The sequence below is a fragment of the Arvicola amphibius genome, chromosome 15 (genome assembly GCF_903992535.2).
Source record: "Arvicola amphibius chromosome 15, mArvAmp1.2, whole genome shotgun sequence".
NCBI classification, from domain to species: domain Eukaryota; kingdom Metazoa; phylum Chordata; class Mammalia; order Rodentia; family Cricetidae; genus Arvicola; species Arvicola amphibius.
The window spans coordinates 21,892,537-21,918,750 of record NC_052061.1 but is presented as its reverse complement, the minus strand read 5'-3'; the positions used below and the strand labels follow the sequence as shown (position 1 = coordinate 21,918,750).

At 43.4% G+C, this 26,214-nt stretch overlaps 1 protein-coding gene across 1 annotated transcript in view; it reads right to left on the bottom strand.

Annotated features, from left to right (window-relative positions):
- Window positions 1-1,369: 1,369 nt before the first annotated feature.
- Mgat4d (MGAT4 family member D) overlaps window positions 1,370-26,214 on the bottom strand; it is a 47,186-nt gene continuing 22,341 nt past the window's right edge. Inside the window, exons 8-14 of the mRNA XM_038312326.2 lie at window positions 25,217-25,331; window positions 21,741-21,871; window positions 16,786-16,893; window positions 10,327-10,480; window positions 9,475-9,719; window positions 3,552-3,856; window positions 1,370-1,499 (exon numbers count right to left, since the gene is read on the bottom strand). Of these exons, the coding sequence (XP_038168254.2) occupies window positions 1,370-1,499; window positions 3,552-3,856; window positions 9,475-9,719; window positions 10,327-10,480; window positions 16,786-16,893; window positions 21,741-21,871; window positions 25,217-25,331 (1,188 nt within the window). The remainder of the gene's footprint in view (window positions 1,500-3,551; window positions 3,857-9,474; window positions 9,720-10,326; window positions 10,481-16,785; window positions 16,894-21,740; window positions 21,872-25,216; window positions 25,332-26,214) is intronic.

Genomic DNA, 26,214 nt, shown 5'->3' with positions numbered 1-26,214 from the left:
GGAGAAACTGGAATCCTCACACATTGTTGAAGTGTGTCAAGGTACCATACCAACAGAGGTGGTAAATAATGTGGCAGGTTTCAACATAACCCAGGGATTCCACTCAAGGATAGCCAAAATAAAACTTATATCCTTACAGATACTCAGAAACAAGTCATGAAATACACTCCTTGCATCAACTCAAATGTAGAGCTATTCAAATGTCCATCAACTCATGAGTGCACAGACGTAAATTGAAACATGTGAGCCATGGAAAAACATCCAGCAACAGAAAAAAGACAGAACACTCACACAGGGATGCACGAATGCAGAACTATTATGCCTAGGGAAAAGCCAGCTAGGGAAACTGTTACCCCATTTCATCTTAGGGAAATGAGAAAATGAGAACTTGCAAACAGATGAGACACCAGCTAGATCAGGCTTGGGGGCAGCTAAAGGGCACTTAGGGCGATGAAATATCCAATATTGGAATTTGGTAATGGTTACCCAATTCTAAATATAATTACACATAATAAGTTAAACTTGATAGTATACAAATTATATATCATTAAAACAGTTTATAAGACATCACAGAAAGCATTATTTTACCTAGCTAGTTGAACTGACACAAAACTTTAGCTTAATGTCTGGGCCAGATAAGATTGATTTCTCCTAAGGGTTGAGTGTATACTTTGAAAATGTACATTTTCAAAACCACTAAACAGAAATCTACCTTAATAGGTGCTTTCTGTATTCAGGTACTGCCATCTTTATGGAGAGACAACACACACGGGTAAATAAATGTGAAAAATTTTAAAGAGTATCAATATGACTTTAGAATTTTGTGGATGGTAGTATTGCCCACTTGATAGAACCTAGACTCATGCAAAGGAGAGCTTCTGGGCAGGCCTGCTCATGGGGATTTCTAGCATGTGTTGATTGAGGTATGAAGACTCATTCTTAGTGAATGGGCTGGGGCCCCAAACTGGAAGGAAAAGGAGAAAGTGAGCTGAGCACCAGTGTCCATCTCTCTCTTTTTCCTGACTGCAGGCTCCTCTCTTGCTGCCATGCCTTCTCAGCACACGGACTGTTGCCCTGCAGACTGTAAGCCTTCTCTCCTTAAGTTGCATTTATCTAGCATTATGTCTCACAACAAGAGAATTAATAAAGGGGATATACACCTGATCACTTGATCATATGACAATTCGGTTTTAAATTTCTGAGAAGCTTCCGCAGTATTTCCCACAATGCCTGTGCCCAGGGATCCAGGGCTATCTGTGCCTCCCCAGCACAGGACTTGAGGCTGTCACCACCACGCTCTGTTGTCGTCCTGTATATACTTTTTGCTTCTTCCTGTGAAAGCTATCTGAGGATTCCTGAACTTTAGAGTTCAGAGGTCATTCTTCAGTTCTGTGGAATTATTCACTCTCAAAGATGACTCAATACCTTCTTTAATTTGAACTTGCTCTTTCCTCTGAGATGAACTATGCTTACTGTGCCCATCACGATGGCCCGAGAACCTGTGTTAATCCCCAGGACCCACAGCAGAGAGAACTGATTTCCCAAAGCTGGTCTCTGACCGCCACACACGTGCCAAGTGTTCGACCACTCCACCCACAAATAAATGTAATTTTTAGTTTTGATTTTTGAGACAGGATCTCTCTGTTTAATCCTTGCTGTCCTAGAACTTAATATGTAGACCAAGCTGGCCTCAAAATCACAGAGATCCGCCTGCCTCTGCCTCCTGAGTGCTGGGATTAGGGGTGTGCACCGCTGTGCCTGGTTTATTTCCCTTTTCTGTAACATCACCTCTAGTCAGCCAAAGCTGACTACATGTATGGACTTGGGCTGGGAAGGAGTCCACCAGAAAGCAAAGCAGAACTGACGAGTACAGCACCATGAGTCCCCGGGGTCTCTGGTAACCAAGCTCATTAGGAGGACGTTTGGGAAATGAAAGAACACATTTTCATGCCTCAGCCATTGTTAGGGACATGACCTCCCTGACAGATATTCCTAGCTGTCACTGTGTCCCTTCCACTCTCGTTAACCTTCATAACCAACCCCTGCCTTCTTGCGAGCCTGGCGTTTCCTAGCAACAATTCTTAACCTGGACCATGCTTAAACCATTGTCAGTAGTTCTTAGCATAGATCGCCTCTTCCAAGACTGAGTCTTCATTCTGAGTATTCGCCTACATATTGTTTTTTAGAAATTACTAGTTTCTTATTTTAATAATTATAGTCATTTACCAAGAAAACATTACTTTTTAAAACATATATGCACAAAACTCTATGGAAGCTAATTTTGTTTAGAAAATTAAATGAAAATATTTAATAATATATTTAAATTAAAAATACTACTGGATTTAAAAAATCTGATTTACATTAAACTATAAATAGTATGTACTTCCAATGCCCCAATTTCTCTATTATCAGTCCATCAACAAAAATGGATACAGAGAATCAATGAAATTAAAAAAGATATCATAAGTTAAAGAGCAATAAGTAGAATTATCAAAATCTATAGACCATTCTACCCAAAACACAAATTAATATACATTTTACTCTGTAGCATGTGGTAACTCTTCTAAAATAGATATCTTCCCTATGCCCAGACACAAATGAATCTTTAAAACAACAAAAAGATTGAAATCAGTTCTTATATCATTTCTAGCTATAATACAATAAAAATTAAAATTGAGAAAATACTCTAGACAATATAGAATCATGGGGTTTAAACAACTCATCTCTATATTGAATGGGTCAATATAGAAGTCAATAAAACATTAAAAAATTTCAAGAATTAGGTTAAAATTAAAACACAGCAAAATGAAACCTCTGCGACATATTGAAAGTTGTACTATGTGGAAAATTTATAATTCTGAGTGCTTATATTGAAAAATCAAAGAGCATGAAATAAATTGCTTAATGATACAACTCAAAAAATTGTAAAACAATAATAAAGCAAATGCAAATGATGTAAGTGGCAAAAATAAAAGATATTGGAGCAGAAATTAATAAAATGGAAACAAGAGAAATGGATAAAATAAATAAAATAATCTTAGAGCTGGTTCTTTGAGTAGACGAAACCCACTGACAAAAAAATTAAGAAAGAAACAGCAGATTCAAAATATTATCACAAACACTAATGGAATTTAGAATACAATGAGGAGATACTTAAAAAAATCTATGCTTAAATAAGATGGTAAACATAAAATATACAGAAGAATTTTTAAATTAACCCAAACAATAAAAATTAAATCATAATGTCGGGAACCTAAACAGAAGGAACGTGAAGGGTGCGTTCACTCATGGAGACGGTGGGTCGCCTACATATTTTTTAAGACTTTGATTTTGTATACGTGTGCTTCTGCTGTGTTGTTATATAAACATATGTGTGGGTATCCGAGGAGGTCAGAGAAGAGCACTGATAATGCCCTGGAACTGGAGTTACGGGTTGTGAGTATCTGACATGGGTGCTGGGAACTGATTCCAGGGCCTCAGCAAGAGCAGTGTGTGTTCTTAACCACTGAGTCATCTCTCCAGCCCAGAACTTTCCCTTTTAATACACTCACACTCCCATAAATGGCTCTTCTCGTAACTGGGGACTTCTGCCTATGTTGAGGTCCTTAGCTGGCTGAGGTATCAGGCATGTTGGTGTACCTGGGGAGTGAGGGTGGAAACCTGACTCACGTGGCTTCAAAAGCTCGCTACAGAATTTCAGTAGCTGCTTCCTGGCCTTGCTGCCTTCACAGTGGCTAGCACTGCTGTCCAGAGGGCAATGGACCTGGGCAATCACTCTGGGCCTCTTCTCACTGGCGAAGTGAGAGGCTTGAGTGACCTGAGCTGAAGTCCTATCAAAGCCGACGAGTCCAGCTTTCTAATTACACAGTTAAGAAGGAAAATTATCAGGCTCTGAAAGAATGCTTGACACGATAGCACCCCTCAGCGCCTGCATATCCACCAACACATGCCGCCACCCTGACCAGACTAGAAAAGCACAGAGCACGGGGTCGACGCAACTAGATGATCACACCAACAGACGAGGACCAGAAAGCCGTCAAAATTACAGCTACCGAAAGGAGGGCTACCAGAGAGAGGTAAAAATTCCAGGGCGAGCAAGCAAGTAAATAAACATAAAACAAAACAAAACAAAACACCACGATTTACTATTTTATGCATCGAAAAGTTTCAATCTAAGTTAATCATGTTCCAAAATGTCTTCCCATTGAGAGTGTTGCTTCACCTAATTTGTCCGTTTCTGTTTTTACCTTCTGTCTCCAGCACCCAGCTTCCTAGCCATTTATTTTTTAACCCAAAAGAACTCTCTGCAGAGCCTCTCCCTCCTGGGTGGGGCAGATGCCACTTAAGTTCACTAAAGTCTCTGATTGATAGTAAACAGGCTTTAGATAATGACTTCAACACACTTAAGCTCCCTCCCCAGGGGCCCACGCTAGGCTCCACCCAAGTGTCTAGGTAGCCGCCAGGACTCTCTGGCCACCTTCACCGGATGGTGGCGGTGTGTGTGATGGTGGTGGTGGGGTCCTTTAGGCTTCGCAGAGATGGGTTGCACAGAAGTGGGCTGCTTATGAGGAGCCCAAGTTGGTTTTGTTTGCGTTTTCTAGAAAAGTGCGAAGAACTCTCCTGGGAGCGTGGCCAGGGCTCCGTGGAACGGGGCCACAGTGGCAACCGCTGGGATAACGGACTCCAGGGACTCCAGGCTGAGCAGGACACCCGGCCTTCCCCCGCGTCGACGCAGCAGGTGGGGGACCCAAGGGACTCGAAGTGGGGCTCCCTCCATCCAGGGCTGATCTCTGTCCCGGAGGCTGGGAGAGCCCAACTAGACAAGAGCTCGCTGCACCTCCATCCTTGAACTCAACCTCCAACCTCACCTGGCTGCACCCAGTTGAACCTTCTAGTTTCAGAACCGGACGCGGCCTGGGCATCCGGACGCGATTCCTCACCCCAGCCCCGCAGATCACACACCTGTCCTGCGGGCTTGTGTCCGGCAGCGGCAGCTCAGGTGTCCGACTGGCCGCTACTCGGTCCCCGGCGTCTCCCTAGACGGATCCTGGCGGCAGCCGCCCAGCAGCGACTGCTAACTGCGCATGCGCGAGCGGCAGCCCAGGAGGATGTTGTGGATGCTCCGGTGCGCGAGCCTCCTGCTCAACCGCCGCCAAGGACCCAGCAGCCGCTTGGCGACCCCGGGGAGCAGTGCTCCCTACGTCATTAGCTCTCTGGAGTTGAAGCTCTGCAGACCTGTTCTACGTGCCGCGCCTTAGTTGGCTCCTAGGTGGATGGGATGGATGAATAGACGGATATAATTTTGTTTTCTTTTCCTTTCTTTTTTTCTCTTTTCTTTCTGGTTTTGTTCTGGGGGGGGGGGGGAGGGGGCGGTTGGGGTGGGCGGAGGGAGTCTTATCTAGCCCAGGCTGGTCTCAAACTACTGTGAAGCCAACGATGACCTAAAATTTCAGACCCTCTTTTCTCTACTTTCTGACTTTTGGAACACTGTACTGCTGGGGATGGAAGCCCGGTTGGTGTGTGCTAGGCAAGCTCTCTATCAGTTGAGCCACGTCCCTTGCTCCCTTAATTTTATTTCAATCACGGTTTTAGAAGATTGTCAAGACAGGTGTACCAAATTTCATATGGTACATTTTTTTTCTGTATTTCTCTATTTTAAAAGCTGAGTGCTCATGATTACCTGTCAGGAAACTTCCTATTTCACATGCGTCATGACACATTAAATGTTAACCTTATAAATTATATATTTTCATTCTGGCAGTATTAAGATCAATAATTTCCAGAGACACTTAACTGGCTTTATTAATTTTGTACATTCCTCGAAGGTGTTACCTGCTTTCTTTCCCTTCTGTGTGCTTCCAGTACTGTGTATTGTTTGTATCTAGTATTAATTTATGTGACCAGACTTTGAGTCTGTGTAAATGGCCTCTTTCTGTCCATCCGTGCTCAGCCTGCCCCCTTGATTTAGGATGTGTCAATCATGTTTGCTGTGGTTTCAGCACAGTAACTTTAACCCATTTTCATTCTCTATTAGGCACAAGAAACATAATTTTAAAAAAAAATGTATACATCTCCAGCCATGATTCCATCTTCTCTAAGCATGGCTTCATGGATTCTGACTTTATCTTATCACCTTGCTCAGTTACTGAAGCACCCAAATTGCCCTGGGTATAACGGAAGGGGGTGTCTTCAAGTCACTTCTGGTGGTCTCTAGACGTGATTCTATTTTAATTGGTTCTTTGGATTGTGTTTTGTATATACTTTGCCAACTTTGAGAACATGCAAACAAACACCCAAGGAACACAACAAATAAAGAATACCTCAGTTTGCAAAAGCTTTCTTGATCCCATCCCTAGCAACCACAGACTTTCTTGTGGGATCTGGTAGAAATGGAGCTTAAACAAGCTTTTTTTCCTGGCTCCCCTCCAGCCAGCATGACTGAGATTCATCTGCATGTCTGGACATAGGGTTTGCACCTCCTTACTGCCGTGTGGCTCCCGTTGTTCTGATGTGCAGCTGTTTACAAATCCACTTCTTAATGGACGTTTAGATTGCTTCCAGTTGAGAACTCTTGTGAATAAAGATGCTGGGGGCATTCTTAGACAAGTCTCCTCTTCAGGAGCTGGGAGCAGAATGGGTGAGATGCCTGGGGCGTCTGCTTAGGAAGATGCTTAGCTGCTTGTTACAATGTGACTGTGGGATCTTCAGTTCCTACCAGCAAATATGCAAGAGTCCTTGTTGCATCGCCACTGTTGAGCATGGTCAGTCTTTAATCTGAGCCGTTTGGGTGGCTGGTTAACATATCACATAGCTGTTTAAGCACTATGTAGTGGTCTCATGTCGTTCTAAATCTGTTCCGTCGGCTGAGTTGTCCTTCATTTTCACAAGCAGTGTAGGGAAGGACGTGCGTGTCAAGGTACCCATGTATTGCAACATCACCTTTTCTTTTCCTGCAGGGTCATGAACTTCCTATGAGGCTCTGCCCCTGAGTTCCACCTTCAGCCCCTTTCTTGTTTGTATGGAAGACATGTTGAATTTTTTAAATATCTCTTCAGCTTCTATGAAAGTAATAAAAAGATCTTTTACATACCTATTTATTTGATGGAATAAAAAGTTTCCCAATAGGTTCCCAAGGTTCATATACACTGGATGTCAATCCCGGGACTCAATTTGCTGTGGTTTTGGAGTACACGGACAGCTGATATTGTACTGATGAATTTTAGACCAGTTAGTATTTGCTGCTATATAGTGTGCATGAGATCATGATCCAGATTAGATATTATTACATTTACACTGTTAAAGAGTTTGGAAATTTGCTGTGATCTGAAACAATTCAGAAATAGTGGACTCTGTTTTTAAAACTTTGCCTTCCTTGTGGAGATCCTTGGGTTCAATACTCAGTGTCAGGAAATATATAATAAGCTAAATCCTCTTACATAATCATGTGATCACAGGGGTCGGTGATGCTTTGTGCTTTTTAAGTTTTCCATCAACTCTTCCCGCTTTCCCATGGAAACTGCCCGGCTTAAGCCACATGTCTGGCACCCATTTTGATGAACTATCTTTTTTTTTTTAAAAAAAATTACACATTTTATCTGGGATTATAGAGAAAAATATAATAAAACAACTCAAATGACTTCATGATTAAATGGCAAAGTAGCTACTAAAATCCACAAAACATCTATAAATGGATGTCAATGGTATTTTTTAAATATTTCAAAACCAAAAATCATCTTCTCAGGAAAAACAGCTGCCCAGATTTGAGCACCCATTATTTGCTCATACCTGTCATGGATCTGTCACAGAGTGGGAGGTGTTTAAGTTCCTAACCTCACACCATCTATCCACACCAATGGTAGTAGCAGGTGTCTGTTGGCGTCCAAAAGAGTCCACAGTAGCACAGAATGGAAGATAACAAAGGTTTACTTAACTGGGGATAAACTCACAGGAAGAGTAGCGATTCATAGTCCTCTGTGTGCACTGGGAACTGGAACCAAGAGCAGCCAAGAGGCCCACGCATGCTTTTCACCTGCATTTATAATACACGGGACCAAGCCCAATGTGGGCCGATATCTTAGAGGCTATTGGCTGAAGGGTCTCTGTCTCCTCTACCCAAGAATAAAAGACATTTACTATCACTATTGATATGCAAATAATGCTACATTGCTATGTACTTCAAAGACTCTGCTAAAACCTAAATCTGGAATGTTCCTCCAAAAGGTCCACTTGCTGCAGGTGTGTGAGGGGGGATTCCTGCAGGTGTCATACAGGGAAGCAAACCACACAAAGAGATGAAATGAAAACCTGGTGTGGATTGACTTTGTCAGCCTGGATCAGACTTTGGGGAGTCTAATGCCAGGCAGTTCATTGTAGGCATATTTGAACAGAATAGTGTTGGGGAGGCTGACCAATCCCTTGTCTGAGGGGCGTGGCCGCTCCAGGGCAAAAAATACCTTTAAAAGAACCAGGTTTGGGTAAGCTCCACCCTCTTGGTTCCCTGCTCTTCGCTGGAACCCTGGCTCTGTAAGTTTGGCCCACATCCTTTATTAAAGCTGATTATTTTCGGACAAGGCTAATTTTGGTTATTTCCCACTGCCGCCCAACCGCCACGCTACAGAATAGAATTTGGAAAAGGGCCTCTAGCAACAATAATTCCCATAATCATTCCAATTTAGGTGTTTAATAAAACAGGCAAGCATAAGAGAATTATAATAGCTAACAGAGGACCAAGGAAAGGAGAAAGGCATCCTCAACCACCTATCTCTTCACTTCTGCTAATTTTGCTGTGAGCAAAATGGGTGTGACAGGGCCTGTTACACATAAACCTTTGTAAACAATCATTAGCATGGCAAAGCAGTATCATGTGTCTCCGACTACAGGCGTGTCCTTTATCTCCATTGACAAAAGGCATTTGGATTCTGCATGGACAACAATTAACATGCAACAGTCATTAAACGCTGTGTCCCCCAGCGTCTCCCCAAGTTACTCTCCATCTTGGGACATCTCATTTTGTTGGAATTGTCTTACGATTCTCTTATGCTTGCCTATAGTAATTAGACAAGCCATGGAGACAATGTATTTCTGCCATAACCTCTATCATGGCCACTGATTTTTCTTTAAAAACTTAGAATGGATGTGATGTAGAGGTCTTGTCCTTACAGGTCTTGTCCTTACAGAGACATACTCAGAGGGAAGAGTCTGGAATAATCATTCTGGGGAAATCTGGGTTAGTTAGCTTGGTCCCTCCAGACAGCAAAATTGTCACCAGGTGGTTAATGGCCTCCACGCTAAGCTTTCTGGATGGAATGCAGGTATTTGATTTTATCTCCTGCACTGAAGAAACATTCCTGGTTCTCTTTGTTCTCCTCTGTGAGTACAAGGTCTTTGTGTCCTTTACAGTGTGGACCCAAGCTCAGTGTAGGGAAGATGGTAGAGTTGGGACAGTGGGAAGTTTTCAGATCACCAGGGACCTGCCTGCAAAGGAGACATTGGGGCCCCTTTCTCTTCCTTTCTTTCTTCCTGGCCCTGAGTGGATGAGCTTGGCTCTGCTCTGATTGGATGAGCTCTGCTCTGCACAGTGACACACTGCCTGCCTTGCCACAGGACCCCCAAAAGCAATAATGCCGGACAGCCATGGACGAGAAGCTCCACAGCTGAGTCACAATAGCTGCACTGTGAGTTGATCACCTTAGGTATTTGTGGCAGGGATGGAAAGCTGACTGTCATGGTTAGAAGCAAAAAGAGCAGCTGGTGACTTTTTATATCAATACGGAGAGAGTGGTTCATATTCCCACAGTCTACAGAGCTTAAGAAAGAATGTTCACCAAGAACCCAGCAAATCTGGTTTCTGCAGACCTGCTGCAATACTCAGTCCTACATATGTGCCTTGCAGAAATGATTTTAATAACACAGACTCAACATTATTGCTGTAAAGCAAATGCCCAAGTCACCAATGAAGCCAAATAGGCACCAGTTCCTTAAGTCTCTCTCCTGATACACCTTGAGTCTGAGATCCTGAGTGGTGAGCCAGGTCCATAACTCGCCCCTGCACATTGTGAGCAGCAGAGATGGGCAAGAATGGACACGGAGGGCACCCCTCCTCGGTACATCAGGAAAGGTTCCTAGAAATGCTGTGTGCCGGCTCCCAAAATGGAAAATCAGTTAAGGACTGGGTAACGGTTCCTTGTTTGTCTGTCTGTCTGTCTTCCATTTCCTTCCTATATCCTTCTGGCTCTTGCATATTCCCAGGACCCAGTCATGGTTCGAATGGCCCTTTGAGCATCAGGGTGTCTGCCTTTAGTGCCTACACCCCCGAAAGGTCCTAACCTGCCAGTCTTTCTGCTGCATGCCTGGATGACTGGTTTACAGACCATGTATGCACACAATGTTTGAGAAGCTGCCTCTTGAGAAGAACTGTGCCCAGAGAGTCCTTTGGCTTTTTGTATTTGCTTGGTTTAGGCATGGGGAGACAATTTGGATCCTAACGTAGCATATGCATTTATGACTATTAAGTAAAACATTAAGTAAAATAAAATTTACCAAAATGTACATTTTAAGTTAAATTTAAACTCTGTAGAAGCTATCTGTGCCTGCTGTTCTTCTCAAAGGAGAGGAGGAAATGGACTCCACAGTTCACCTTCTGCAGTCCTAGAACTTGTCATGTGTCACAGGTCATGTTGAGGTGAACATGCGTGGACTGGCAAGATAGCTTAGTCTCCTGGCTGAACTGATGAACCCGAAGTCCCAGTGAGAAACTTGTTTCAAAAGAACAAGATGGCTACTGAGGATGCCACCTGAAGCTGACCTGTAGGCTTCATGTGAATGCACATACGTGAGCAAGCACGCCTGCACATTCTCGAGCACTGCCCACACAAGGGCATGCACACATATATGTTTATAGTTTATACACACAAATTAAGCCATAACATTTGGTTAAAGTATAAGAAAAAAGAATTATCTCTTACTGCTTAAGATATAAAAAGTAAATGGATTATTTTACTATTGAATAACAAGAGATGCCTATAAGAAACTGGTGGATGCAAAATTTGTTGGGACTACAAAGACTTAAATACCAGTGAACTCTGTTTCCAACAATTCAGAATACTTTTAAAAGGCATTTTTAATTTACAAAATGAACATCTACTGATGTAGGTGTGTCTTCTATCTATCTGGTGATTTCATTGGTTAATTAATAAAGAAACTGCTTGGTCTGATAGATCAGAATATAGGTGGGTGGAGTAGACAGAACAGAATGCTGGGAGTGAGGCAGATGCCTCGGGCAGTCACCATGCCTCTCCTCTCTGGGACTGTTGCCATGAAGCCAGCCACCAGGTCAGACATGCTGAATCTTTCCCAGTAAGACACCACCTCATGGTGCTACACAGATCATTAGAAATAGGTTAATCAAAATGTGAAAGCTAGCCAGTAAGGAGGCTAGAAACTAATGGGCCAGGCAGTGTTTAAAAGAATACAATTGGTGAGTTGTTATTTCCGGGACCCGGGCAGGATGAAAAGCAGGCCTGCCCGCTCTCATCTCTACACATCTACAAAAACAAGTGAATGCAACTTTGGAAAAGGCACATGCAGGGACCACGTAGTCTTGTCTAAGTTATGGAACACTTGAATTCACAAGAGGTCTCAGATATTATCACATGGAAAAACTCCTCCTAACAGCGATGTAATCAGAGATCAATATAGAAAAGATGGAAAGAAAACTTCTTCTCCAAATAAACACTTCCAAACAATTCATGAATCCAACTGTGACATTTTTAGAAATGAATGACTATCAAAAATATGTCACATAACAAGGTATCTAATGATTGAGCCACACAGCACTTGGGGGTGGGTTTCTAGCTGAAACATCTTTATTAAAAGGCAGCTATAAGACATGGTGGCACTAGCAAACCAGACTGGATCTATGTTTTCTATTTCTTCAGATATCTTTACAAAATGATTACAACACACGGCTCAGTTCCCACAGAGACTGCCCATGGCCATCACACACTTCTGAGCTGTTAGCTCTGTCTGTGTGAAGGCCTTGAGGGCCTGGCTGTTTCCGTCATAAAACGTAGCTCTAACAGGCTAGTAACGTCTCTAATTGTGCCAGCTTAAAATTCAACTTTTTAAGCTAAAAATATTCCCTGGGAAAGCTATTTTTGTTGTGACATGAGAAGTCATGTAATGCCTTCAAGTACTGTGTTCATAGCTTTTTCCTTTTCTAGATAATTTATCTATCCCCTTATTCTGGTTTCTGAAAGAGACCATTAGAGACCGGCTTATCAGAAGATCAGGCATGACATAGCTTCTTCTTGTATGTTTATGATCTTCAATATTCCTGAAATAAAAAAAGAAAGAACTTTTTAATTAGTAAGGCTATAGTCATGTCTGCAGTAATTTCCTTATATTACTCGATTATCGTCTTCACCTTGATATTATTACACCACCTCCTTGAAGCAGAACACATAACTTGGCACCAACAAAACCTCTAACTCATCACTTGCATTAGTAGGTCATGCCAGTATCAGTGAGACTGGACTGTTGAGTTACCTCCTTCATCTCCAGGGCTCCTGGGAAAGCCTTTATATAAGTGATCACTGCAGCTAAAGAAACACTGTAGGCCATAGGAAAGGCACTTGGAATACGTCACTAAACTAGGGAAGAGACCATGAGAAGGACAGGAGAGATTGGAGTAGAGAGAAAATACTGTGAATACAGGTGACGTGAAAGCAAGAGAGGGGACAGGGAGAAATGGGGAGGGAGGAATAGGAGAACCAGGGGGGAGATGGGAAGGGGGAACAAGGGCAATAAAATATGCATAAAGATGCCATAATAAACCCATTCGTATGCTAACTAAAAATCCCCTCAAGAGAAAAAAGTAGGAAAATTACATTTAAAAAATAATTTAAAATGTAAATGTATCTGTAGAAGTGTAGGGTAATAATTTATAAAATTCCTAGATTGAATATAAAATTTAATGAAGCACAGAAATTTAGCTACCAGTATAAAATAATGTAGATATTTCATTTCACATAAAAAATAGTTTTGAATTTTATGTGATAGCAAAAACAGCCTATGGGCCAAATAAATGAGGGAAAAAGATTTTTCTACCCTCACATTCTAAGAGAAAATTGTCATACATATCTTTACATATAAAAGAAAAGAAAAAGAAAAGAAACGACAAAAAAATGTACGTGGTTCTTTAATAAAAGTCAAGGGCAGAGTCTTAAATAATTATTAGCGAATGCATTTTCATCCTTTCCCTCTGGTGCTTGCTGCCTGCCAGCTACAGCCACAGCAGCGCCCGTGGCAGGGCACACAGTACATCTGTTTGAAAAAGCTAATTGTTGGCGATACCCACCTGCAATCCCAGCACTCTGGAGATGGAGACAGAGGGATTGGAATTGAGGCTAGCCTGGGCCACATAGTGAGACCTTATCTCAAACAGCAAAAAAAAAAAAAAAAAAAAAAAAAAATCATTGCCTAAGTCAGTGGAACAATGTGCAATGTGCAGCATACTGCGTAAGAACAAGAATGGTTTCACACAAACAACATTAACAATTGTTGAAAAGCACTCGCCTGTCAGCCAAAGGCACACTGCCTCTTGAGCATTTTGTAGTAATTTTAAGAAATTGTCATTGCGCCGGGCAGTGGTAGCACACGCCTTTGATCCCAGCACTCGGGAGGCAGAGGCAGGCGGATCTCTGTAAGTTCGAGGCCAGCCTGGTCTACAAGAGCTAGTTCCAGGACAGGCTCCAAAGCTATGGAGAAACCCTGTCTCCAAAAAATCAAAAAAAAGAAATTGCCATTCCATTAACATAAAAAGAAAAGTTTTTGTTATAAACATATAGAACATTTGTTAAATTTGAAGGTCTAGCCAAATTTCAAACAGTTTCAAAACTGAGATTCATCATTAAGAGGTTAAGTTTTTGTGCTGAGTTAGTGAGCAGAAATGAGATGATTTCTTAACAAGCCTACAGTGTAGCTCCACTGTGTGCTTAAGAGTTCTATGGTTCGGGAGCTTACTTCAGACACACAGATTTGAAACACTTCAGTAGTGAACGTCATCGCAACTCTAGCGATAAATTTGAACCCATATAAGGTGTAAAGTTTTCCTATGATGAGATGAACAGCCACCTGGTAACCGTGCAGACATATCGTTTGTATACTCACCTTGCTACTGAAGGCTTAATGTAAAACGGTATAACGTAATTGCTTATCCAGTATAACCTGAGAAAATCAAATTCTTGCTGTGCCTTTTCCCCAAAAATGAGTCTGGTAATTTTTAAAGAAATTGTGCCATTTCAGAAAATCCTAGTAGAAAATATCCTGTTAAGAATGCAAAAAATTAATATATTCAATTTAGTAGAGGGCTAAATTGTTGCTTATGACTATCTTACATGCTGTGAAGGGTAGGGTGGAAAACACCAAGATTATGATATCTAAATATAAGATGGTATATACACACTCATTTTAATCCATCATGAGTTACCAATTACCAAGGTTGTATTAAAATATCGTTTCTCTTTCTCTTTCTTTCTTTCTTTCTTTCTTTCTTTCTTTCTTTCTTTCTTTCTCTTTCTTCCTTTTGTTCTTTCTTGTCTTTTCTTTCTTTCTTCTTTTTTTTTCTAAGAGTTTATCTGTGCAGCCCTGACTGCCCTAGAATTCACTCTGTAGCCCAGGATGGTGATGAACTCAGAGATTCACCTGCCTCTGCTGGGATTAAAGGTGTTTGCCACCACTGCTCAACTAGATTAAAATATTTTACCAGACAAAATACATAATGTGAGAAAAGAATCCTGTTACAACCTTGTTGGGAGCAGAGAGACCCCAGATCCTGAATTTCTTGTAATCCCCTGATCTGAGTGCCTACAGCTGCTCTGAGCACGAGACCTTCAGGAGTTCCTGATGACAGGAGAGTGGTTTCTGGTGGGTTTGGCTGGAGCGTGGCTATCTCTATATAATCTGCCCCTGAACACAATAAAGGGGGCATTCTTGGGGAATTCAAGGATGACCCGTGTCGCTGTCTCTCTGTCTGTCTGTGTTTGTGTATTATAACCTCCTGCCCCTTGCCCGAATCTCACGAACTGGGTTCAAGCGCACCAAGTGAGACCTCCAATTGCTGCGCACCATGCCCCCGTGTCTGCGTTCAGTGCGCTGACACCCAGTTAGCAAGATTCAGGCAAGGGGCTGGAGGTTAAAATACACAAACACAGACAGAAAGACAGCGACACGGGTCATCCTTGAATTCCCCAAGAATGCCCCTTTATTGTGTTCAGGGCAGAGATAGCCACGCCCCAGCCAAACCCACCAGAAACCACTCTGCCATCAGGAACTCCTGAAGGTCTCGTGCTCAGAGCAGCTGTAGGCACTCAGATCAGGGGATTACAAGAAATTCAGGATCTGGGGTCTCACTGCTCCCAACACAACCTCACCCAAAATAAGATTGCAGAAACGGGTTTCCTGTGCGCCTGTCGCTTTCCTTCAGGCATTTGATGGTGTTTCAGTGGTAATTCGTGGTAAGGAGTCTTCTGGATGATTTTGGTGGTTTTACAGATGGAGGGAAGCAGAGTGTGGGCCCCCCCCAGGATCACACTCCATAGTCACCACGACTAAACTCGTACTATTTAGAACCTCAACCTGACCTGTTGCTTTCTCCTAGCCATCTAGATGCTACTATGGTTTGGGTAAACACCCCAAAGGTGCACGTTTGTTAGGGATCTCCTGCTCAGGCCCCTTTCCAAACCCAGCCCAGATGCCTGCCTGGGAACCCAACCCCACCCTCCCATTCCAAACCCCACCCTCTCAGAAAGCTGCCAAGGGTTGGTTCCTCCCCTGAGTTCCTCAAGACCACGCCTACAGGATATTTCTCTCCTGCTTCCTTTGTCTCAGAGTCACCCCGAAGTTGCTTTGCTCAGACTAAACCTGGTATTATTAGTTCAGCTTGATTTGACTTATTGCATTGGCAGAGAAACCCACTACGAGGGATTTCAAAATATGTGTCGGTGTGAAGCTGTGGTCACCGGGCTCTGGCAGCTGGAGTGGTGAAAGCTTTAAGAGATGGAACCCCAGGGGAAGAATTTGGGCTCCTGGGGGGGGGGGGTGTACTTGTGACACAGACCCTTCCTTCTGCGCTCAATTTCTCTGCCCTGTATTTGTATCATGACATGTCTGTGCCCTGGACCCAAAGCAAGAGGGCTGAGCCAAGACAAACCTTACCCTGGGGTTAAGCTGGTTGTTTTGGGCATCCTGTCACAGCGACAACACTGTTTCCAAAACTGGGGTGAAATACAAGAATTACTAACGCTACACGATGCTGGGGTTTTTTTCAATCATTTTTTTCATCAGGTTGATTGTTATTTAAATAAACATACTGATTACATTTACAAGGGTTTCCATTTCTGAAATAGTCTTGCTAATAATGTTTCCTTTCAGACTGAAATAGTGACAGCTGCTGTGTTGTTGGTTTCTTTTACCCTGATGGATGACTTGGGTTCTTGGAAGACAGCTCTGTAAGCGTCACGGTGGCAGGCAGGCTATCACAGCCGTGACCTCCTCTTTTCTAAAGGCTTCTAAGTTCATCGAGGCTATGTTACTCAAGTTCCATCTCAGAATCATTTTGTAAGGATTTATTTACTTATTTTATGTACATTGGTGTGTTGCCTGCATGTATGTCTGCGTGAGGGTGTCAGATCCCCTGGAACAGGAGATACAGACAGTTGTGAGGTGCCATGTGGGTGCTGGGAATTGAACCCGGATCCTCTGGAAGAACAGCCAGCGCTCTCATACCTTGAGGTGCTGTTTTCGTCCAGGAAACGATGAGTGAATGCCCACGTGCTGGAACAGAGACGGTCTGTACTGGACTCGAGCTTCCTTCCTGCGCTGCATGCAGCTCCTCTGGGGAAAAGGCAAGCGGCCATCTTCACTCAGACCCCAGTCCTGCTTTCTACCATATTTACTCCCCGTAGGATCTTTTTAGATTAGTTTCGTTCAGAGTTCTAGATTAATATTTAAAATTTGGCAAAAAATATTCCTTTCTGGGGTCTTCCTACATAAGAATAGCCTAGCACAAGAGAAGGATATAGGAAAGCCTCGTGGCGGCATGCGGTTTCACGACCTCACACAAAGCCAAGCTGTGTTCTACCAGTTTGCATTTCCCCTCTCTTTGTAAAGGTTTTTTTTTTTTTTTTTTTTTTTTTCTTTTTTTTGGGTTGTAGTTGTGCTTTGATTTTTTGAGACAAGATCTCAGTACTCTGTAGCCCAGGTTGCCCAAGAACTTACTATATAGCCCACACTGACACTGAGGTCAAGACAGTTTTCCTACCCCTGCCTACTGAGTGCGGGGATGGCAGGTGCGAGCCACACAATAGCTTAAATGATTTGAGGGGAAAGGGTGTTTTCCTGGTTACGCAATTCTGTCAGAGAACATGATCCCGCATTGGTCTTGCTGTAGTTGTTAATTCTGCATCCAGCCAGATCCTCTAAAATCTCTGCTGAAGTGGAAAAGAGCTTGAGAGCTTGAGGGCAGCACGATGTCTACCCGATACTCGATGGAGAACCATTTAAATGATCGCCATGAAAATACAGAATGGGAGACCACTGCTGTTCAGAAGAGACCAGAACGAAGGTGTGGCCCTGAGGTGGAGGACTGGGCTAGCCTGTGCCAGGTCTTAGGTTCCATCCCAGCATCCTAAAAGCAAACATTCCAAATCATCCTGACTACTATTTGAGAATCATTTATTATCATTTGTTCAGAAAAGTAAGTCTCAAATTTTCACATATAGGTTAAAAATGCCCAGTGAATTTATTCTGATCGCTATTTGAGCATCATTTATTATCATTTAACTTCAGAAAAGTATGTCTCAAATTTTCACGTACAGGTTAAAAATAACCAGAGAACTTATTTGAATGTGTTTCTGCCCAACCGTAACGTGTAAGAAAATATTTTATTAAGGAATCTTATAATAATGGAAAAACAATTTAATGATTCTGTTACTTCAGTCTGAAACTAAATTAACATGGAATAAAATGCTCAAATAGTTAAATATGTCAGTAAATATGAAATGTTTGACATAAGCTTAGAAATTTTTCAGTAGGGCCACAGTGGTGGTGCACGCCTATAATCCTAGCACTTAGGAGGCAGAGACAGGCGAATCTCCTCGAGTTCGAGGCCAGTCTGTTTTACAGAGCTAGTTCCAGGACAGCAAAGAAACCCTGTCTCGAAAAACAAAACAAAACAAAAAACAAAAAAACAAACAAAAACGAGAGAGAGAGAGAGAGAGAGAGAGAGAGAGAGAGAGAGAGAGAGAGAGAGAAATTTTCCAGTAGGAAAGCAATGTGGTGTGCCAGCCTCCCTCCCCCCAGCCCCCCTCAGCACAGCCTGCTGATAAATCTGATTGAACTTGTTACACAGGTAGTAAGAGAGATTAAATGCCATGTTAATTTGGGCTTGTCCATGTTTTCAAGGTTTTACTTTGCTTTACATGTCTGTTTTAGGTGCATGTGCATCTGGCCGGTAGAGCCAGAAGAGGACCCTAGATTCCTCAACCCTTTAGTGACAAGCCTTGTGAGCCACGTGGGCCCTGGGAACCAAACCCAGGTCCTTTGCAAGAACAAGTGCTCTTAACCCCGAGTCATCCTGTGTCATCACTCTGGAGCCCTAAATCTTTTTAAAAATTAGACTCTTTAGGCAGGCAGATCTCTGTGAGTTCGAGACCAGCCTAGTCTACAAGAGCTAGCTCCAGGACAGGCTCTAAAGCTGCAGAGAAACCCTGTCTTGAAAAACCAAAAAAAAAAAAAAAAAAAAAAAAAAAAAAAAATAGACTCTTTAAAAACTGTTACTAGGTTTTACTAATCCTTTACATATTGTTGTAGGACCCAGCCCTGACAAACTCAACAAAGGCCTGGGTCTCAGTAGTTTTCCCTGATTATAAGAAAGACTATAAACTGAGACCACCCAGGCACCAGCCAGGAACAGACCATCCAAAGGAAATTCCTAACCTTCCAACTACAGTAGATAGGGTCACCTGCCAGCATATACTCTGCTAATGTAATTTTTCTGGGTTTGGCCCTCCAGAAGGGCAGGGTACCTCCTCTTCCTACTGTGCTGATGAGGAGGTCCCTACTGGCTTGTAACATGCACACAATAAACCTTGCTTTTGCATTTTGGTGAGTCGGTCTCCCCGGTGGTCTTTTGGGGTCCCCGGGGAATGGGCATAACAATTGTGATCTAAAGCGAGGCTTTCTGGCTTACAGAAAGCTTCACACGCACCTAAAACAGACATGTAAAGCAAAGTAAAACTTTGAAAACATGGACAAGCCCAAATTAACATGGCATTTAATCTCTCTTACTACCTGTGTAACAAGTTCAATCAGATTTATCAGCAGGCTGTGCTGAGGGGGGCTGGGGGAAGGGGAGGCTGGCACACCACATTGCTTTCCTCCTGCCACAAGCCATGCCCTCCTCGAAAGGGTTTCTTTCACACCACAGGTGTGTCTCCCTTTGCTGAAGCCCAAGCTCTGCTCTATTCCATTTCTCTGATTTTTGCACCTTGACCTTATCACGTGGCTTTGTTTTGTTTGGTTGGAAATTTTCGGGTTTTGGTGTGCTGTGTGGTAAGGTTGGTAAGAACCTAGGGAGTCATACATTCTAGGCAAGTGCTCCATCTTTGAGCTTTTTTTTTTTTGCCAGCCCATCCTTAAAAGTTTAAATGCATAGATTACATTGCATGTAATTTTAATTTTTATTCAATTTAAGTTTTAATTCACCATTTTGGTTTAGATCACTATGTTTATTTAGTTGGAGATTTTTTTAGCTATGTTCATGTGGAATTTACCCTCACAGTGTGTGTGTGTGTGTGTGTGTGTGTGTGTGTGTGTGTAGCTCAGGTCGATCTCAACCTCATTCTGCAGCCCAGGTTTGTCTCTGAGTCATGACCCCCTGCCTTGACCCTTCAAGTGCTGACCTGGGTTTCTTTCTTGTATCCCCTTTGGTTTTCATGTCAGGCTCATGCTGGAATTGCCTCCTCTTGTTCAGTGTTTTAAAGTTCTGGGGCTGAGGTGAGTGCTTGCTGAGCACAGGTAAGACCCTGGCTACAGTACTTAGCACACCATTAAAGTCTCAGGTGCTGTGGGACGGACAAATTACCGTGCAGACGTGGTAAAGAACCCCGCCACACATAACCAATCCCCCAAACAGCACAGAAATAGCAAACAATAGGAATAGAAACCCTGGCCACAAAGACAGGAATCCCTTGGGAGTTTCTGAGGAGAATGTGCTTTGCCAAGAAGCACAGAAGGACATGAAGGAGGGGCAGGATAACAACGCAAAGGCAGTCAGTGCCTGTGAGGAGCCACTAAGGCCCTGGGAAGTCCAAGCCAACCAGTGAAGCCCAAGAAGCTGAAGGGCCCCAGCACAAACTCAGCCATCTTGCCTTCTTCACTCAGCCCAAGCCTGGGAAGCAAACTTCAGGCTACATGGCCAAGGGTTTCAGGCTCTGACACTAAAGCCCAAGACTTGAAACCAAGGGCAAGGCTGCAGCTCCAGCTCAGGCTCCCAAGGTTCCCCGGGGTCCTGGGAAGCATGATGAGCTTTAGCAGTGCATGAGGCTTGCTAAACAGCCGTTTCCTTTCTAAGTTGAGGTTACATTCATTTTCCTATTAAGGCTTGTGAATTCTGTGACCATATTTTCTCAATCCAAGGCTGGTGCCTTTGTTTTCCTTTTCAGTTTATCAGAGTGTTTAGTAACTTATCAGGATCAGTTCACTTTTCGACCTGCAGTCTGGCTGTCCCCAGTGGGACATCTGTGGAACCACCCAGGGCACGTGACTAGCTGGAGCACATTCCCGCTCTGTTTTCTATTGCTCTGAGGTCTACTATAGCACCTGTGAGGGTACTATCCCGACTTTGCTGGAGGGATTGCACTATGCGTGGTCTAACTTTTCCAACATATGACTTTCAGTCTGCATCCTACACTTGGACTGAACACACACACACACACACACACACACACACACACACACATCACTAGCTGTAACTTTAAAAAATGCTGATAATCTGTGCGATTAGACAATTTATACTTAACACAAACATTGAAGTGCTTGGTAATATGTCTTGTTATTTTTCTATATTTTTGCTATTGTTTTAGGGACTTATTTTTTGTTGGTATTGCTGTTTTGTTTTTTTTATTTTTTGTCCATATTGTAACTTTTCAGCATTATCGTGAATCCTCATTATTTCATTTAATATTATGGAGATGTCAGCAAAAGTTAGGATACAGAACCTTAAAGTTCTGTTACACGCATATCATTATTGTTTGGTAATAAAAATATTGCGGTGATTGTGTAACATGATGGTATTTTCTCAGTCTGTTTGGCATTTCTGTAGGAACGCTCAAGCAGGGTCTCCCCAGTTCAGTTGCACACCCTCACAGGGACACTCGAGCATGGTCTCCCCAGTTCAGTTGCACACCCTCACGGGGACACTCGAGCACGGTCTCCCCAATTGCACAGTCTCATAGTGGGAGGGGGGACACGCACAAACTGCTCTCCCCAGTGGCACACCCTCACGGGGGGAGGGGACACTTACAATGTGCTCTCCCCAGTGGCACACTCTCACCGGGGGAGGGGACACTCACAATGTGCTCCCCCCCAGTGGCACACCCTCACAGGAGGGGGGAGGGGACACTCACAATGTGCTCCCCCCCAGTGGCACACCCTCACAGGAGGGGGGAGGGGACACTCACAATGTGCTCTCCCCAGTGGCACATCCTCACCAGAAAGATGTCATCTAAAAGCATATCTATGGGCTTCACTTTGTAGAACATCAAGAAAAAATGGACAAAGTCAAGCAGGTCCTTCGAATGAAAGAGTTTTCCTGTGGGGAAAAAAACAAACTCGTGGACACATGTGTGTGACATGAGCGTGGTCTGTTCTGTTCAAAGGGACAAGTGTTTTGAGAACAAAGCTACCCTCTTGTTTAACAAGGACCATTAAACACATCACCGCGGGTGAGAGACAGCAATGCAAAGCATCACGTCTGCTTCAGAATGGATTAAGGATGAGCTGTTCCAAAGGGACCGGTCTGTGAGCAACTTTCCGTCCAGCTGCCCTCAGGAAGCCCATTTTGACCTCACAGAGACCGTGTGTCTCAGTCACGGGAAAGGTGACACAGTGGCAAGTGTGAGAGAAGGCCAACATCTCTCTGCTCTGCACAGAGAGCTTCACCTGGCCCTGCTAGCGCTCAATGAACCTACTACAGAGCAGCCTTTAGTTCTAATTTTTTACTAAAATACTGTATATTTCAAGATTTGAAAATTGTTTAATCAGGCAATTATAAGACAGAATACTATTTTAGACTTATGGCTCTTAGAGATACACTGTATTTTAAAAACATGATTGATTAGGCCCAGCTAGTGTTTTCTCTCTAAGAGGCAGAGTCCTGAATTTAAAAGTGAAACTGAGCAGGAAGATTCAGCTGGATCTGAAGGATGTAGCATAAGATGGCTTCCCATTTAGTAAGCTGGATGGACACATGCTACATTTGCTTTGAATTTTGAGGCTATGTGGGTCGCTTAATATGAAATGAACAATTGTATTTTAGATATTTGCTGATGTTGACTGAATGATGAAAATGGTCATTTTTTGTCTTCTTCTATTGCCAGCAAGCTGCAAAGTCCTACTAAGTATGACTGTGTTTCTGACCCCAGAGTAACAAAAACTAAAGCCATGGGAAGTGAAGCTGAAATACGTCCTTAGCATCACACAGGTGAGTGCTTCTTGTTCAGTGTGCTCTCACGGTGGTGAGAATGTAGATGTGCTCTCTCTCTCTCTCTGTCTCTGTCTCTCTCTCCCTCCTCTCTCTCTCCTCTATATCCTCTCTCTCTGCTGTCTCTCTTTCTTTCTCCCCTCTTTCTCTCCCCTCCCCCTCTTTCCCTCTCTCTCCTCTCTCTCTCTTCTGTCTCTCTCTCCCCTCTCGCTTTCTATCTCTCTCCCTCCCTCCCTCCCTCCCTTCCTCCCTCCATCTCTCTCTCTCCCCCTCTCCATCTCTCTTTCTTCCCCCCTCTCTCTCCCTCCCTCTCTTCCTCCTCCTCTCTCTGTCTCTCTTTCCTCTATATCCTCTCTCTCTGCTGTCTCTCTTTCTTTCTCCCCTCATTCTCTCCCTCTCCCCCTCTTTCCCTCTCTCTCCTCTCTCTCTTCTCCTGTCTCTCTCTCCCCTCTCGCTTTCTCTCTCTCTCCCTCTCTCTCCCTCCCCCTCTTTCCCTCCCTCCCTCCCTCCCTCCCCAACTGCTATCTGAGACAGTGAAGTTCTTTAAGGACTTTAAGTTCTCAGAGTAATGCAGCTTCAATGCCATTTCTTCTCCAGGTTCTCACCAGGTCTTCGTGGTTATCTATACTTTTTTTTTTTTTTTTTTTAATTTTCACTGATGCCGAGAAAAACACATTTGAGCTCTTAAAATGTTAAGGGAAATTTGGGGAAGAAATGTGATTGTGTGAGCATATGAAGAACAGATGGACGTCCATAACAGTTAGAGGACACACTTTACACAGACCACCGGATCACCGCAAGAGGGTGGGGTGGGGTGGAAGGGACTGAAAGAGGAAGGAACAGAAATTAGTGGCATGAGGGTCACAAAGCCAACCGCACTATCAGGTTTCCTGTACTGCACGCTCCCTCTACTGTTGCAGCAGAAAGCTGCGCCAGTAAGGAGCTGATTAGAGATGGGCGTTGATCAAGACCTTGAACCTTTAAAACGAGCATTGAAGGTACAACATGTACGGAGCAGAAAAAAGCTTATTATATTACCTACTGCTGATGTAAATGTAAGACAGGCACCAGCGTGAGTCAGCAAATGTTCTACGTGGGTATGTTTTTGGTTTGTAGGTCAATTTTAAAACTACTTAGACAGTGGGTCAATGTGAATATAGAAAGCTGGGATTTCTTCTCCTCCCCCCCCCCGCCCCAAGTAAAATAAAAATGGGTGTCCATCAGATTAATGGATGTCAGGCCCCTGGAAATGAGGGGCACAGTAACCCAGCTTGAGACCACAAAACTCAAAAGGAAAGAAGGAAAGGCTGGAAAAAAGAAGAAGGAAAATCTAAATCATGGCTGTAGAAACTCACAGGAACTTTTCTGTGGCCGGTACAATTCACACACTATTTCTATTGTGTTTTTGTGTATACATGTGGTGTGTGTCCACATGCATGCATGCGCACATGCACAGGGAGGCCCAAGGTCAATATCTTGAAGTCTTCCTTGATCATTCCCTACCTTGTGTTTTGAGAAGAAGTCTCTCTCGGAACCTGCCACTCATTAACTCAGGTGAGCTGGCCAGTGAGTTCCAGGATCTGCCTCTCTGGAGGCTTCCCAAAGCTGGTACAGGCACCTCCACCATGCCTGGTGTGTATAGAGGTTCTGGGGTCTAAACTTGGGCCCTGTGTTTACATGGCAGGCTCTTTACCAACTGAACACCGCCCCCCCCCCCGGTCACTAAGTCACTTCTATATTAAGAGCTGCAACTTTGACATATTGGAAATTAAGTACCATTATTAACTACACTCCCATAGCCCTGAATTCCCTTGCCTGCAACTTCATTTCTCTGAGAACCAGCTGGATTTTTAATCGGTTGGTTTGCTGGTTGAGGTATGAGGCTAGGACTTGGAGTCTAGCATGTGCTGAGAACATACTGTCCACAGAGACCCTCACATCCTTCTGCATGGAATGGGGACAGCACATACTTGTCACTGAACATGTGCATACTCACAGCACCCAATTTTATGCTTTTATAATATGTGTACACATGTTAATTTGCTCATTTATGTTGTCTACCTAGAAAAAAATGACCAAAATTTGTTACCTGAATTACAATTCAGGTGTGCCAGTCTGGCTTTACCATTAAAACCGTATTATCCATACAGGAATCAGGCCATACCTTTCCGCTCAGTATTATATCACACTATTTAATACGTTCTTTAAAAGTTTTAAGACTACTTTGTGCTAAACAGACAGACAGACAGACAGACAGAAAAGCAAACTAAGCAGAGAATGTTGGCACATACCCATAATCCCAGTACTTGAGGATGAGCCAGAAGAATTAAGATTTTGAGGTCCAGCCTGGTTGAGGGTTCAAAGCCAACCTGAGCTACATAACAAGAGCCCACCTTAGTAAGAAAAGAAAGTGAGCTTAATCCAACATGATTCAACACAATAGACTAGGCTTACCTATAAATCCAAGCACTGAAAATTCAATATAAAACCAATTTTCCGAAGTGAGACTGTTTACAAAATCTTTCATTTTTGTAAAATACATCTTTCTTGCTATGATATCGTCTTCTAGCTAGAGAAAAAAGGCAAATACCAAAAAAACAGCATTAATACCGCCAATGAATTTTGTTAAATTAATATCTCAAAGACAAAAAATAATACTTTCAATATAGCACACTGGAAATGTTTTTGACAGGATAATAATCTTCAGTTCAATCCAGTAAGGCTACTTTCAGTTAGCCAAAGCTCATTCTTTGGCTATGAGATCAATCAGACACAAAGGTGTCTTTTTCTCTCCTAAATGCTGGCCCAGAACATTCTACTTAAGTCCCCTTTGAGACTCCTTTGCATGCGTTTTAATTCTCATCAACATTTTAGCTTCTCACTAAGATGATTGGACTCCTTTCTGGTTGTTAGAACACTATTTCACAGGTTGGCTTATACACAGCCGTAAAGCTGGTTAATGCTAGCGGTTCTGGACTCTAGGTGCCAGTACACGAGGGGGCTGCTGAGGCCCGGTCTTCATGGCGGTCTCACTGTGTTCTCTGACAAAGAGAAGAGACCGCCTGTCTGAAAACACCAATCCATCATCAGGACTCTGTCCTAGGGACCAAATCATACCCCAAAGGTCCTACCTCCTCGTGTCACACGCTGCCAGGCTCTATCTGGAGCTCCCATGGGCCTTTGTGAGAGGTGGCAGGAAGGAGCTGGCCATTCCCACCCACCCCTGGCCGGTCAGAAGGATGATGGAAGGAAAGTAGGTGAGGCAAAAGCTGTCTTTCTTGATTTTAGAAACACGATGTGAGGTCCTAAGACTAAGGCGTTTCCCACATCAGCCACGTCAGGAGGGCACAAACAAGAACTGCTGTCCCAGGATGGAAAGAACCGGGCTGCGGCTGACACCCCTCTGCTTCGCCACTGCGCGAGAGGAGCTGTTTTTCCTCCAGTCTCAGGAA